Source organism: Heliangelus exortis, chromosome 2 (assembly GCF_036169615.1).
Source record: "Heliangelus exortis chromosome 2, bHelExo1.hap1, whole genome shotgun sequence".
Classification (NCBI taxonomy): Eukaryota; Metazoa; Chordata; class Aves; order Apodiformes; family Trochilidae; genus Heliangelus; species Heliangelus exortis.
Genome location: NC_092423.1, coordinates 57,900,994 through 57,916,667, shown reverse-complemented (window position 1 = coordinate 57,916,667; position 15,674 = coordinate 57,900,994). Strand labels below are relative to the sequence as shown.

General features: G+C 46.2%; 1 protein-coding gene across 10 annotated transcripts in view; it reads left to right on the top strand.

Annotated features, from left to right (window-relative positions):
- Positions 1-15,674, top strand: part of NFATC1 (nuclear factor of activated T cells 1) — a 118,762-nt gene that overhangs the window by 3,381 nt on the left and 99,707 nt on the right. For 8 of the 10 annotated variants that reach the window (XM_071736290.1, XM_071736289.1, XM_071736288.1 and 5 more), the window contains exon 2: positions 6,469-7,567. In XM_071736290.1, the coding sequence (XP_071592391.1) occupies positions 6,469-7,567 (1,099 nt within the window). Of the gene's footprint in view, positions 1-1,216; positions 1,552-6,468; positions 7,568-15,674 lie in introns of those variants that run through there. The other 2 variants (XM_071736295.1, XM_071736286.1) reach the window with 2 other exon arrangements.

The following is a 15,674-nucleotide window of genomic DNA, read 5'->3' as shown; positions in this document are numbered from 1 at the left end:
CGTCCCGGCGGCTGCCTCACCTCCGCCCCAAAGCAAACCCCGTGTCCTCCCAGCACCGCCACAGGCTCGCACCCCCTGGCAGCACGCCGGGGTGGAGGGGCTCTGCGTGTCCTGGGTTTGCCCCACTGGCCCCGGGGTTTGCCGGTGCCCGCCGGCTCTTGCGAGAGACTAAGCTGGAGCGCGACTCGTCCCCGGCGAGGGGGGGAAAAAGCGTAACGGGCTCTGATGGAAAAATGTTGTTGTTTTCCTGGCACTTTGTAACGGAGATTTCAGTCGTAAGCGCGGAAAATGGTATTCCCTGAGTTTATAAGGGAATACCATTGCCATAAACTCTTGAAAAACTCTATTCCTTTTAAAATATGTTCTGAAGCTCGGGTAACTCAAGAGTCCCAGCGAGCCGAGCGGCTGCGGCGGCGAGCTCCTGTGCCCAGCAAAGGCTTCCAAACAGGACGGTGGAATTTGACAGAAGCACATTTCTAAACAGCTAAAGAGTCCAATTTATTTTTCCCTAGTTGATTTTCAATCGGTACAAATGTGCAAGGCGGCAGGCCAGGGGAGTACCGTTCCAGTCCGGCCTCCCGCCGCCTCGCTCGCACCGTTACCGGAACCCTCTCGCAAGTTCCCACTGCGGCCTCGGTCCAGGGACATTTCCTTCCCCGGGGCACGGAGGCAACCAGTAACTCTACGAGTACCACTTTTATAGCAGTTGGCACTAGTGAGTGCTGAACGAATTAAAATAAACAATAAATAAATGAAAGCTTGCAGACACAGCGTGGCGGGCACCCTTGGAAGAAGCCTTAGCAGTTCGCAGTGAAGAGGGGGACACGCTGGTGTCCCGGTTGGGCGGGCAGAGCCATCCTCTTCTCCCTCCCCCGAAGCCCCCCAGCCGAGGGCGGAAAGCCCTCCCTCCTGCTCCACTCCGTTTCGCGGGAGCCCGGCACCTGCGACAGGATCCGGTGAAGTCCCACTGACTGTCCAGCCCCGGTTTCCCTATGCTGTCCCGAAGAGCCGGCCAGCCGGGGTCTGGAGTCCGCCCTGATGCCGGCCCCCCGCCCGGGGGGGACACACTCGGGACGTCCGAGGGTGTCCCCGCGGAATGCAGTCTGTTCTGCAGGGGCAGAGCCTGGGCAGGGGTGTGCGAGAAGAGGTTGGGGGTGGGGGGGTGGGGAGGCGGGCACCGCGGTTGTTTGCATCGACCCGGAAATATCAACAGTGGGAGGGAGGGCGGATCAGAGGCGGCGGCACGGAGAGGCCGCCCGTCGGGGCTGGGGTCACGTTACCGCCCGCAGCGGACGCCGTCGTGCGCCTGTCCGGGGCCTGCGCTCAAGCCCACCGCCGCCGAGGGGTGCTGGGCCCGGCTCGCCGGCAGCAGGTGTTCGGGCGCGACAGGGAGGGCCCGACAGGGCGGCCCGGGAGCTGTGCCACCGCGTCCTGGGTGCCAGAGTGTGGCCGGGGTCGCGGTGGGAGCCATGACGGGCGTGGAGGCCGAGCAGGAGTTTGACTTCGATTTCCTCTTCGAGTTCAAGCACAGCGATGAGGGTGGCGGTGGAGGTGGGTCGCGGCGGGGCAGCCGGGGCACCAGCGGGTGCTGGCGGAGGGATGCCGCCGGGAGCTCTCCGCTGCGCAGCCAGGTTCGGGAGTGAGGAAAGTTATCCCCCACCCAGCCGGGGGAGCGCGGCCTGGGGGCGGTGGGGCGGGGGAGCCGGCTGTCCCGCCCGCGGGGTTGGCCCGGCCCCGGGCGGCGCCAAGTCTTCGCAGCGCCGGGAAACGGAGAACGGGGCCGCGGCGACCGTAAGTGGAACGCTTTCCTGGCGCCCGACGGTCTTCCTCGCAGTGCCCTTGTAGCATCCGGACGAGCCTGCAAGGGGAGACGGCTCAGGCGGCAGCAGATGCCTAATTTTTGGAACTTAAGAGATTTTTTGAGGTTTGCCTGCTCGCACAGCTGCCACCATCTGGCAGCATCTGTGGCCGCCCGGGCTGTCCTCGCAGGCTGCCCGGTGCTGACCCCTTCGTCCAGCCCTCACCGGCCCCAAAATTCCCGGGGGTGGAAGTGGGGATCTGCATCTTCCCCAGTACAGAAATGGGCCAGTTCAGAACCCACTTCTGTACCTCTCCTCTTATCCTCTGTGGGCTGAAGCTAGTAGTTAGGCTCCGGGTCTAGCTTGAAGGTCATCTGTAAATAAAAATAACGTGACTGAATTTATGAGGGATCACACTATTCGCAATGCCGGTGTCTCGATCCGACTATTTTTGTATGGCTTTTTAGCAATATGGCTTATTTTAATAATAATTGAGGTGGAAATGAGGCAAACAAGTCTGTAATCGACAGAAAGTTGTCATTTTCTGGTATGGGGCTAACTGCTGTGGCATCGGGCATAGCTGGTTACCATAAAAAACTCCCGTGTAAGTAAGTGACATAGTGCAGCATCAAAGGAATGCTTTATCTTTTGCATTGGAATTAAAGCAGGTTCCCAAATCCTTGCCTGTGTGTCACAGACTGCCAGGATGCAAGTGAAGGCATGGTGCTTCCTTTTCTAATACTCCCCAGTTACTCATCTGTCCAGCACACTGTCAGTGTCCCAAAAGTTGTTACAAGCTTCTCAGTCTTTATGAAAATGTGGTTTTAAGAGTTTCACACCAAGCTTTTCAAATGAGTGTCCTAGTAATTAGACACCTGGAAAGTGTAGGGGTCTAAGTAAATTAAGTGTCAAAAGTCCTTGTGGGAGAAGTACCTAACCTCATTAGGCAATTTTGCAAGCGTGAATCTAAACACAGACCTAGACTTGGCTTCATCTTCAGAAATGTAAAATAGCCCTTATCTTCTCTGAAGCCTCTTTGAGCTGCAGGTGTTCAGCATTCCTATTTAAAGAGTGCAAATAAAATCTGATGGTGCTCGGTACCTTGCAGAATCAGCTTGTTAATGTGTTAATGTTAGAAAGGAATAAAACCCTTGCTCTGCAAAATTAATTAGTAGGAAAAAAAGCCCTGGATTTTTATGCTGTCACAAAGTGAAATGTAGTATGTGAAGATGGGCTCACAAATCGAGGTGTCAAATTTCTTGGCCTAGTTATACTTTTAATGTAAGTGTGGATTTGTTGGAACAGAACTGCTGCAGACTTGCACTGGTCTGTCTCATACTGGGATGTGGCTCAAGATATTAAAACACACGCTATTGAAAGTGTCTTGGTAGTAAGTGCAGAGATCCTGGGGGGCCTCTGTGTATCATGGTTGTGACAGCAGCTCCACGTTCAAGTGTTACTTTTCTTTTGTCCCTGTCAGCACTGTCAAAGACCCTACAGAGCTGTATTATGTGATGCATATTTGTGCCTTTGTATAGCCACCCCCATCTCTTGTCCTTCAATACTTCAGTATTTCTACCTATCTAATTCATATGTATGCATTTGATTAGTTTTGTAAATACAGAAGTTGTGTAGAAGAATGCACTTTTTTAGAAATTGTAGCTGGTTGTTTTTAGCTCACAAACCAAGTGAGCTCCTTCACTCCTGTTCTCAGTTCTGGCTTGGGGGCTTTTATATTTGTTGGACAAAGTCCTACACACTGCCTGAAAATTTAAGATTCCTAAATATATTTGGAAGGCTTTGGATGTCATTTCTTTCAATTTTAAGTACTATTGTGAGAGCAGTTGTATGAGACATACCCTTTTTCTTGACCCTTTAGAAGTTGACTTTTTAAAAAAGGATGTGCAGTAGTTCTAAAAGAGGCTATTCCTTGCCACGTGCATTAGGGGAACTTGTTGCTTGGAGCACTTGAGGATGTATTTTAAAAATTTCTTTTTTATTAAACTGGATTTGAGAAGCTGGTCTGTGCCTTTATATTGTCTATTTGGCCTGGGCTGCAGATCTCCAGCAGACATCAAATGTTTGAATTCCACCCTAGTCATGCATTAAATTTGAAGAGAACTGCTGGGCTCATAATAATTTTCATGCGTATAATAATTACCCTTGCTATTTTGTTTGTGTCACTCTTTATTTTTAATAAAAGGCCTATAGACACAGGCTGCATTCAGCAGATAGATGCTGCTGTTGCATCCCATGAGCAAAGCCCACTTGGTGTGCAAGAGCTGGGACAGCCAGCAAACCCCCTGGCCCCCTGCCCGAGGCATTGGGCCATGCAGTGGGTCTGGCTGGAGGCAGCACCCGGCTGTGCCATGTCATGGAGCCATCCACCTACATGCCAGGAGGCTGGGGGACATACGTGGCAGAAGAGCATAGCCAGTCCTGGCAGCAGTGTGGCTCCAGGGACATCACCTTCCTCTGAAGCTGGAGGAAGTAGTGAGGAGGTTGAAGCTGCCCTGGAGGTGCTGCTTGGACTCTTACTCTGAATTAATTTCTGAAATGGAGGTGGTCTTACCACTTCAGAGGATTTTTCCCATGAAAAGTGAGAGGGAAGTGGTGGTGGTTGTGGTGACACTGAGTGTCACCAGCATGTGGCAGAGAAGCAACAAAAGGGAACTAATTTTGGAAGGAGGGGGACTGTTATCCCCCAGGAAGATCTGTGACCACTGCAGTCAGATTATCCTTGTAAAAGTAGCACCTCGTTCTCCACGGTTCCTTCCTGATTTGTTGTTTGACTAAACTGTGAAAATACAGCATGTTTTGAATAATCCAGCTTTATTTGTGGCACACTGGTGTAATGTAATGACCCTTTCTCAGTAAGTGGCCCGTTCCTGAAGGCAAAATACAGAGTGAGTTCAAAAGGTGTTGCTTATCATCAACTAGAACATCGTAGATCCGCTGTGAAACTGCAACAAGAATTAATTTTTCTTAAGTACCGTTTGTCTCGGAGTCACTGACTGCAATAAAGACGAGCGCAGGATCGCTGGAGGAGGGCACCAGAGAGAGCTGAGCTGATAAACAAAAGAGAGATAGCAGCCGGCTGTTAACCCGCTCCGGGGCTCGGTTCATCTGCAGCGCTACTGGGGAGTGGACTGTGTTGGGAATAGCAGCTGCAGTAATTAACACAGCGTTTCTGTAACTCTCTAGGAAAGGCGGGTAGGGATGACTGCTAGGGGAGCTTGCCTGCCGAGAGGGAAGGGAACAGACATCCTATGTTGACTGGCTGTTGCCAGAGGGGATGCAGTTTCCCTGTGTCCTGCAGGAAAGTGCCCCTGCCATAATAATCCTCAGGGGAGGCTTATGCTGCAATAACAGATTGGTGCTGGAGGTGAAGCTAATTGCATTTCCAGCCTGCTGAGAGGAACCTGCAGAACAGCATTACCCGTATTCAAAAGTTCAGCAGCTGTTGTCCATGATAGAAAGGTTTTACAGTCTTTTCCCTGGAAGGCAAGAGGCACTGGCATTAGGGGGTCTGGCCCGTGCATGCTGGTGATGCAGAGCCTCCCTGTATGAGAAAGCATGGGGTGGGTGACTCCTGATCTCAGCACTGCTCAGAGCACCAGGGGCATGTGGCCCTTGGCTGAGTGTTCTCTGTCTCCCCACACGTGGCCCACCAGTGTCTATGGGTGGCACAGGAAGACACGTATCTAGCCTTGAGATGGAAGTAGAGCTGAAGACATCCTGTCAGCAGGCCAACAGTGACATGAGGCAGGGGTGGTCTCCTGCAGACCAGCACTGGGATGTCCATAGTGCAACAGGGATGGAGGGACATGAGGGACCCCATCAGTGCAAGTCTGCTATGTGATCTGTCACCTTGCAGGTTTTCCACACCCACTGTGCAATTCTGCTGTTGCTTTTGTACACCCAGAACTGTTAAAATGTTAGACTGTTGGCCAAGAATGCACTGCTGCTGGCAGCACTCAATGTGGCGTGCACAGTAACCAGCAATTTCAGTGGAATTTCATCTGTCATGGAGTAGAAAGATCCATGTTTATCTTTTACCTGGTCTCTGCCAGTTTGACTAGAGGATAAGTGGTCTCAGAAACCAGAGTAGGTCAATAGATCCATCCTGTTCCTAAATCCTAGTTAACTGGAACCAGTTGGAAACTTGCTGTAATGGAAATTTTGGTTGTGTATAATTTTTTTTTAACAGAATGCAGTTGATCATGTTCTTTGCTTTAGTCTGCTGTCAGTTTTGGGTTTTGTCCTGTGTTTTTTGTGTATTCCAACTTTTCAGGGAGGGAATTAGGCTCGGTTATATAGAAGCACATCTCATGATCAGCAATGCAGTCTCTGAATGCTGAAAGAACATTGTTTGAAGACTTGATTTTTTGCTCTGAGGGATCAGATATAAAGAATGTCCTTGAGACAAACTCAGTTTGTGTACATCCTCCTCCCAAGATAGTTTGTTATGTGCTGTTTAATTACTGGCATTTTGAATGGTGCTAGTCTGCAGCTTCTCCCTTGGTGTGGCACTCCTGTGGGCTGGGTTGTTAGGGAGAGCTGTGCTTCTGTGTATTGTGCCGTGTCCCTTCACTCCATCTGAGGTTCTTACTAAGTGAGTATATTTGTGCAACACCTCATAGCATTCCTTTTTGTTTGTTTTTTCCAGAACACTATAATTATACATCTTCAAATGTAAGTGCTGGCTTGCCTCTTAATGTGGCACATTCCTCATTGTCAACTCCATGTCATGGCCTTCAGACATCAAATCCCGTCATTTCAGTTGTTCCATCGACGAATCATCCTTCTGGATACGGGGGACATATCGACAGTGGGGCCTCCGAGTATTACCTGCCACCAAACATGAGACCTAATGGAGCTCCAGCGCTGGAGAGCCCTAGAATTGAGATCACTTCTTACATGGGACTTCATCATAACAACAACCAGTTTTTCCACGATGAGGTTGAGGATGCCATCCCAAACGCCAAGCGATCGACTTCCACTGCCACTTTGAACTTACCGAACATCGAGGCGTACAGAGACCCATCCTGCCTGAGTCCAGCGAGCAGCTTGTCTTCCAGAAGCTGCAACTCTGAAGCATCTTCCTACGAGTCCAACTACTCGTATCCGTACACTTCACCCCAGACCTCTCCATGGCAGTCCCCATGTGTCTCTCCTAAGACTACTGACACAGAGGAGGGCTACCAGCGCAGCATGGTGGCTTGTACTTTGCTCAGTTCCCCCAGGCATTCTCCATCGACGTCTCCCAGAACAAGCATCACGGAGGAGAACTGGCTTGGGGCTCGCAACTCCAGGCCCCCGTCTCCCTGCAACAAGAGGAAGTACAGCCTCAATGGCCGGCAGAGCTCCTACTCCCCACACCACTCCCCTACGCCTTCTCCACAGAACTCACCACGGGTGAGCGTCACCGATGAGACGTGGCTGGGGAACACCAATCAGTACACCAGCTCTGCCATCGTTGCTGCCATCAATGCCCTCACCACCGACAGCACCATAGATATGAATGATGGGATTCCCATCAAGTCGAGGAAGACTGCCATCGACCACACCCCATCCATGACTCTCAAAACTGAACCGGCTGGTGAGGATCATGGGACCATATCACCGACTGCTGATTTGTCGTCGGAAGATTTCTCCAGCTTTCAGCACATCAGGAAAGGAAACTTCTGTGAACAGTACCTGTCTGTGCCACAGCATCCCTACCAGTGGGGCAAACCAAAGTCTCTGTCTCCAACATCCTACATGAGGTAAGGAACTTCATCTTAAAGTCCTGATAATATCTTTATTGCATACTTCTTGTTTTCTGCTTCCTTGTTTTGTCTCTCCCTTCTGACAGATCTGCCTGTTCATTCATTCTCCTTATCTGTATCTTGTGATGCTGCCTCTGTTGGTGGTGTGGTGTGACCACAAGTAAAGTTTCAAAAGGTTAAAGAGGCTGTTCTAGGAGCTGACCATGTGAGGTTCCAAAGGGCAAGCCCCAGCCCAGGCAGTCTGGAAATGTGGTATTCAGAACCTCATCGGGCAGCAGGACAATTTGGTGCCATCAGATCTGTGGCATTATTAAGTAGTTCATCATATCTTAGTTTGTTTTTATTTCACGGTAAAGGGATGGTCTCATTATTGTGGCTATTGCAGGGCTTTTTACATTTACGATTTATAGGCAGTAAATAAAAACAGAATAGGAATTTGTGCGTTATTACAGCTTTTACTTCACTTTATCTGAAAGCTGCTTATCAATCTTCTTTTCCTATTTGTGTTGGATGGTTATTTCCCCCACCCCCCTTCCCCACCATTTTTATGTTTCAGGAAGATAACCTTATTTGTCAGCTGATAGCACTCAATATACTGGTTACATTTATTTTCACAAGAGGACTCTGTGTAGGAAGCACTGCACAATGGCCAAAATTTCAGTTCCATCCATTACTTTGTCTTCCAGTCTCAGTTATGGTCTTCATTTTGAAGTCTTTTGAAGGCTACAGAATATATATGCAGAAGCACGTGGTGCAGGAGAAGAGTTTGGCTTTCCACAAGTTTGCAGGCTGATCTGAGTTCCAGGTTGTGATGGAACACCCAGCCCTTTTCCTGTTCCTCCTCTTCACCTGGATTCTTGCTTTTGACAGCAAAGCTCTCTTTCTCAAAATGGAAAAATTGGGCATATAGCTGAAATGTTTTAACCAGCAGAACATTCCTTGGCTCTCAACCTTTCCAGACTCGCTTTTCTTCAGCCAGCACCTCTCTGCCACATGCTGTCTTCCAAAACTGAGTTTGAACAATTCATGGTCCTCTTTGTTCTCCCCCTCATCTCTCTGCATTGCCCAGGCTCCTTGCAGGACCTTAGCTCAATTCAGCACTGGGAAATGCAGCAACCCCTTTGGGTCTGGCCAGGCCATCCGGAGGTAAGCACTTGCTGCCTTTCAAACCTGGGATAGAGACTTTTAAAATGAGGCAAATCCTTCAGAGCCTTCTTCCTGTGTTCTTAAAAAAAGCTTTTCTGTTCTCCCACTGAAGTGCCAAGTATCCTGCATTCATCAGAAAGGCCAGGTGTTGGCTTTGGCATTGGGGAGCTGCTTTTTGCCAGGGCCTTCCAGGGCAATAATAGGACAATTTGACCAAACAGGCTTTTATCTTTCTGTTGCAGTGAGTTGCCCATAGGCACTTTGCTTCAGTCCATCAGGAGGCACACAGCATGCCTCTGCACTAACACAAACAAGAAAGGTGAAGTCTACAAAACGGAGCCCCACTACATTGTGTATTTAACATTTTTTTTCCACTGTTTTGGTCTTGTATAAAATATGTTTCCTGGTTCGCAATATGTTTCCATGTGATCTCATTAACTCGTGCTCTAGGGCAGTTGGAAGTTACTGTCGATATGTGATTTTAAGTTATTTTACCAATCAGATACACTGACTGTGCTTCCTTCCACCAAAAATACCTCTCGTTTTATGTATATGGAAATGCTGGGCAACTGAGCACGGACGTCAACAGGATCACAGCCTACGCAACAGAAACTGTTATTTTAAATCTTTAAAAAAAAAAAAAAAATTAGGAATTTGTCACAACAGAACTGGGCTTTTTTCCTGTTATGTTACACATCTGTTATATTTCAAACGTGAGGGCTGACGGGGTGGCTTCCAGCAAACAACTCGGGCTCCAAAATCTGCCTGGTCATAATGATTTTGAGATAACCAGATTTGATTATCTCCTCTGTCTCTTCCTGAATAAGCAGTACAATTTTCATTAAAAGCTGGCATGCCTTGGAAAAATCACTGACGCCTTTCCCTCCCTCTCTTGCATTCCCATCTCTCTGGGGACAGCAGAGAGCAGGCTCAGGCAGACTTTGGGCTGGGTACCGTCCCTTTCCCCGGGGTCTTATAGCAGGCATCAGCCTGAAAGGGAAACTTTTTTTGTATTGTTTCTAACAGTGATGATGTTTTTCATTTGTTGTAATTAAAACCTTGATCTACTTGAGGCTTTTCAAGTCCTGGAGGAAGGGGATAATAAAGAGTATATGATAAGAGTGTAACAATGCCTGCCTCAATAGAAACATGGTCTTTTTGTGCCTCGTGCTTCTTGTTGCTTAGAAAGACTGTGAGCTCAGAGGCTTAGTCCCATCCCCAGTCTGTGGGCTCTTAGGAGCAGGTTTGGTCTCACACATGCCCCTCAAGGGCTTTGAACATGTGGCTCTATTCCTTCATGGGACTCTGCACACAGTTGTTGAGGATTTGCAGGGTGGGGTGGGAGGCCAGAGCTCAGCCCTACAGCCTTACCTGCACAGGGTAACCCAGCTCTGGTGGTGATTATTCTACAATGCTTCAGTTTCAGCCCAGCACCTCATGCTGTATTTTTGGATGTAGAAAATATTTACAGATGAAGCAGAGATTTTCATGGTAAACTTTGAAGCAAACCCTGAGGTAGTGAATAGAATCGTACATTTTCCAGACGGAAATGTATTACCAAAATGTATCAGTGTACCTAAAAAAAAATCCTTACGCATAGAGTTAAGAACTGTCTTTGAAATTCTGCTTTAGCTTTTACATCCGAGGTCTTTTTTAGTACTTCTATTTCTGCATTGTGCTGTGTCACCCAAATGCCAGAAATTTCTGTCTGTAGTCCCTCTTATATAGTTAATGTAGCAAATATTTTAAGAACTAAAAGGCAGTTTCTGTATGAGCAGGCGGGGCTGTGTTTCTCAAGTCCTTGCTGCCTCAGTTGTCTTCGTCTTGGTAACTTTTCTCTGTGGCTCCTCAATTCTGTTCAGTGCAGGAAAAAAAAAGTACAGGCACTTGTGAAAGTGCAGGATTTCTGGCTATCTTACACATTTTTTGGTGACTTTCTCTTTAGCTGCTTTATTTGACTAAACACAACCTGAAATTTCTCAGAGACAGTTTCTTAATCACTGACAGGTTATGCATTGTACTTATTTCAGGTGTCATCAGTTTAATTCAAGAAATCTGTTGGCCTGTAGCACTTGAGTTTTCATTAACTGTTTTGTTTTTTGGGGGGATATGGAAGAGAAATGGTTGGGTATGTTGGTTGAATGCATAGCATGTACGAGGTGTGCCGCCCCAAAAGGACCTTCCAGGAATAAACATCCTGTTCCAGGTGGCTTATAAAAGCTTGCTCCCTTATTTTATTGTACAGTTTTGGGGTTTTTTAACTGTTGAAATCCACATTTTCTTTATCTACAGTCCCTTATCCAACCTCAAAAATATACATATATGTTCTTGACTTCACAGACTTGTGAAGTCTGACTACAGATTGTGTAGAAATCTGACAGAAATCTGACTACAGAAATCTGACTACAGAAATCTGACTACACAGATTGTGTAGTCTGCCTACCAGTGCAAAAGCACATTTGTTTTTTATCTGCATCAATGGACTTGTTTAGTTTTTGTGTAATTTTTGATTCCACTTTTCTTGACTGTGACAATATTAAATTCAAGCACACAAAAATCATTTATTGAGGCCTCAAACCATATTATTTCCTTAGAAATTGGAATTTTAAAATCTTGCACGCTTTTCATTTATTTCTCTTGATTTGTGGGTCTTTCAGATGCTTGATGCTTTTTTTTTTTTTTTTTTTTTATTTATTTATTTAAAATGGATGGTTTTGGTCCAGCTAGTGAAATAGAGGACAGCCTTACCTGGGAGAAGTTTCTCAAGAAACTGGGGTTTTCTGAAGGTGAAAAACAGCACCAGCTATCAGAGGATGAAATAATCACCAGTGCAGCAGCACTGGATTTGCTGACCTGTGTGTTCATGGCAAACTTGTGTGTTGATGGCAAGAGGGAGGAAGTTCCTCAGACAAAGCAGAGGCAAGGCTGTCTGAGCAAGACCCCGTGAACTGGGGTCTTGTGGATGTTCGTCAGTTACCATCTTCCAGGGCTCATTAGTGTTAATTGAGGGCTGGGGGAAGTGGACAGGGAGGAACCCGAAATGCCTCTAACCTTTTTCTCTCCCCTGCTGTGTTTACATAACATTTAGATAATATTTAGACAGAGGTAACATTTAGATGCTTCAGCAAGTTCGGTTTGCCACCAGGTAACTGTGGCTTTTGATTATATTAGATTGCTGTACTATAAGGCTGAAGACTGCTTGGAACCCTGAGTAAACTGATTTTTGTTTGTTTGTTTTACTTAGTACTCCCCACCCTTTCTCCTGACTGTTTTTAAGCTAATTTGAATGCCCCTGTGAGCATCTTATTACTGGCCTTCCTTCACCAGCTCATTTTAGCACTGCATGATTCTAAATTCAGTACAAGCAGACATGCAATGCCAGCCACTTGTTATCTCAATTCCCACAGCTACACTTTCTTGTTATTTTGCTTAGTCAATAAATGCAGAATTTCCCATGCAACTCTGTCTCTGAATGTGAAATTTTTAGGACAGTGGTGTTAAGTATTACATTAAGGGTATGATGATGACTTGCATTTTCAGACTTCATCATGAGGAATTCCAGTGTGCTGCATGCACTCCACGGAGGAGCTACTTGCTCTGCATGCCAGCAAAATACAGCCAAGTCTGGCATGGGACACAGCATCTATTTTAAATGCTTGCAGCCAGATTTCCCAATTGTCACAGGAAATTTTTTTATTTATTTTTTTTTAAATAGTGAGCAAAATCTATCCACATTAACTTATAGGTGAAATATAAATCAGTCGTATTTTTCCGACCACAATCAGGACACGTAGACATCATCATTATTTTCTTATTCTTCAAAAAAACATACTAGGATCTTTAACAGTCATCCTCTTCAATGTGAGACTGGGGTAAGAAATAATGAATTGTAGCCACATTTGCATTTGGTTCACGGTTGAAATGGGCAAGCTATCAGCCTGGTAAAAGTTTCAGCAGACCTGTGGTTTCTCTAGTTAATTTTTTTTCTTGTTTCGGAACACTCCCTGCTAGAAGAAGGGAGTTTAGTGCAGGACACCCAGTCTCAGCCGTGCTCCTTCCAAGTCCCTTGCTTTACTTTTGGCGCTGGAGCACTGAGCTGTCTGCTCTTCCAGGCAGTGGTTTATGCTGCTGTCAGGCAGTTATCTAGGGTATGTGATTCCATGCTGTGGTACTTGGCCAGTGGGCAGGGTTAGTCCCTGTGCGAGACCAAATGTTCTGACACCTTTTGCACAGCAGCCGAGTTAAGGACAAGAACATTTGCAAACATCTTTTTCAAGTAGCCTTGGGCATCTAGTAGCTTAGAAAGTATAATGGTAATTTAATCCCAAATGCATAGCAGTCATGCGATCTTAAACACCTTTGCAAAGTTTAGTAGAAGGTTTTGGCTTTGTTTCCTTCCTGTCTGTATTCCAGTGTGGTGCTTAGGATGTTTGGTTGTGTGTTTTTTTGGTCTTTTGTTTTTTTGTTTTTTTTTTTACCTTGATAAATCTTCCTGCTAAAGGCAGAAGTCAACCAGACTGGATAATCTGTTTTTGATTTAATCATATTGTGTATCTGGTATATGCAAAATAAATCACTATTCATCTGTTTTGTAATTTGATTTATGTAACTCAATGAGTTACATTGAGTGAGTTTTCCTACAGCCTAATACCAGGTTTTGTGAACCTGCCTTGGAACAACTATCCCTCATTACAACATTTAGGAGGACTATGGCAAGATTTATTATGGCAGAGAAAGAAATGGGACAAGTTTTCAGTTGGCAGAAAATTCTACTGAGGAAAATACACGGAAACATATTTGATGGGAACACCTTTTATTTCTCTTCTTGTAGAGCCCCTGTGGAATTGCTCTGCTTCACTCCCTGTGATTCTGGCTCAATGCAGTAGTTCAGGCCTTTTCAATTTGATTAGATTTACCTGCAGCAACTAGATTTGATTTTACCACTATATCATTTGCTTGGTGACTTTTTCCTTTAAGCACATTTAGCTAGAGGAAATAAAATGCATGATGGAGATAACCTAACATAGGAAATAGCTCTGACAGCCCCAGCCCATGACACGGTGAAATGCATCACTTGGTTTCCTTTATCAGGAAAACTGCCATTAATTGTCAATTTATAATCGGGCAGGTGGTATTTTGGAATTTCAGTGATAGATTGCAAATACAGCACACTGTAGTTTTATTTTTGGGCTTTATTTGAGAACATAAATTTTACAACTTAATTATACAGACATTTTCAGGTGTTGATTTGAAAGGGTTTATTGTGGGGATTCTCGTTTTTTGAAGAGATGTAATTAGTTATGGAACTATTACTTACTTCCATGTATTTTAGAAAAGCCTCCCTCTTCACTTGAAGAAGTTGCTGCCAGTCAGAGTTGTCCTTTTTAATTAAGTGTTAAAAATTTCTAATCTGATAGATGTTGTGTCCTCAGGAAAAAAAACAAAAAGCTCCTCAAGTGAGAATTTACTTTAGACATGAAACATCTGTTTAAAAATGTGTGCTGATCATCTCCAGGAGAGACACAGCTGTTTTTCTCTTTTCTTTGTCATTTATCATTAGTCAAATATGGTTTATCCAGATTTACATTTTTGAGACTTTTTCAGATGTATGTGTCCTAACGTGCTAGGCAAAGACTAGTGGCTATATACAATGGCCAATTGCCTGTAATTTTTTGCCATCTCTTGACTCTTTGTATGCATGCCTAGTAGCAGAAAAGCTGCTTCTCACCTCCAGTTTGGGCCCTGGCCATTTCAGGGGAAAAGTCTGTGCAGTAGCTCAGGAGATGTAGCATTCTGCCTCTAGCCAAGGCTGAGGTTGTGGGGGGAGTAGCCAAATTCAGGATTTGTCCCTGGCAAGGTCTTGTTTCTCCAGAGAGTGTGCACTGCTGGCTCCTGCAGGATCCAGGTGTTCATAGAAGATAGGAGCCCTCATGGAGGCAACATCTTTGTTTTGCATGAGGTCCCATTTGGGCTGAGCTGGGAGCTGTATGGCTATGTCTACTTCGTTCTCGTCCCCTCTGTTACTTCTGAGGATGCTTCATGTCCTGAGGGCTGTAGAGTAGCTTGAGTTTTGGAGTCTACCACTTGCCAGCCAGTCCTTCTGGGGAAGCAGGGGGGGTGGTGTCTGCCGAGTGACAGTGGGCTCAGTAAGGCTCAGTGGGCTCAGGTGACCCCTGTAATGTGTGTAGTGTGTGTCTAGAGAGAATCAAATCACACGGCTCAAATTTGTAAGCAGTGAAGAAGGATAATGTAGAGAAACTTAGCACCACCTGAAGTATCATCAGCATATACGCACACATGCACTAGCAGGTACCAGTTAAATGGGCCAGTGATATAGGCCTGAATAAGCACTTAAAAAAAAAAATAGGCAAAGCAAAAGCTGGTGCAAGTGGTTAAAGTCTCTGCCCCGCAGTAGGAGACAGCAGGGATACTTTGAGTGATGTGAGAGCTGTGATGTCTGAGGAGCACACAGGTTAGTGTGTGGAGGAAAGGGAGAGTAAAGTGGAGTAGACAGTCTCCATCTGAATATATGCTTGTAATATCTACGCATCCAGTGCAGAAGTTCTCTTGCATCCTTTCCCTCTCAGCAAGCTCATTGCAGCCATGACTGACATTGCTCAGGTCGTTGCTTCACCAGGGGTAAAGGCAGGGAGGCAGGGAAGGGGTAAACCCGAGTGTCCAGCCTCCTTGCTGGCTGCAGTGAAAGCTAATTAGCCCTACAGCTTCCTAATTAGCTTTTCAGCTTCTTCCTCTGCAGGCTGTGGTGAGACAAGCCCTCTCTCTTGCCGTGGCAGGTAGCACTGGTCTGTGCAACAACAGGAGGTCAAGGACTATCATCTTCTGCTTGGCAGTCGTACAGATCTCCAGGCTGATGGGAGGGAAAATAATTGAGTTTGACATAAGAGGGCAGGGTAGTGTGTTGCAGTTGGGCCATTTAACTATTTATAATGGCTTTTGA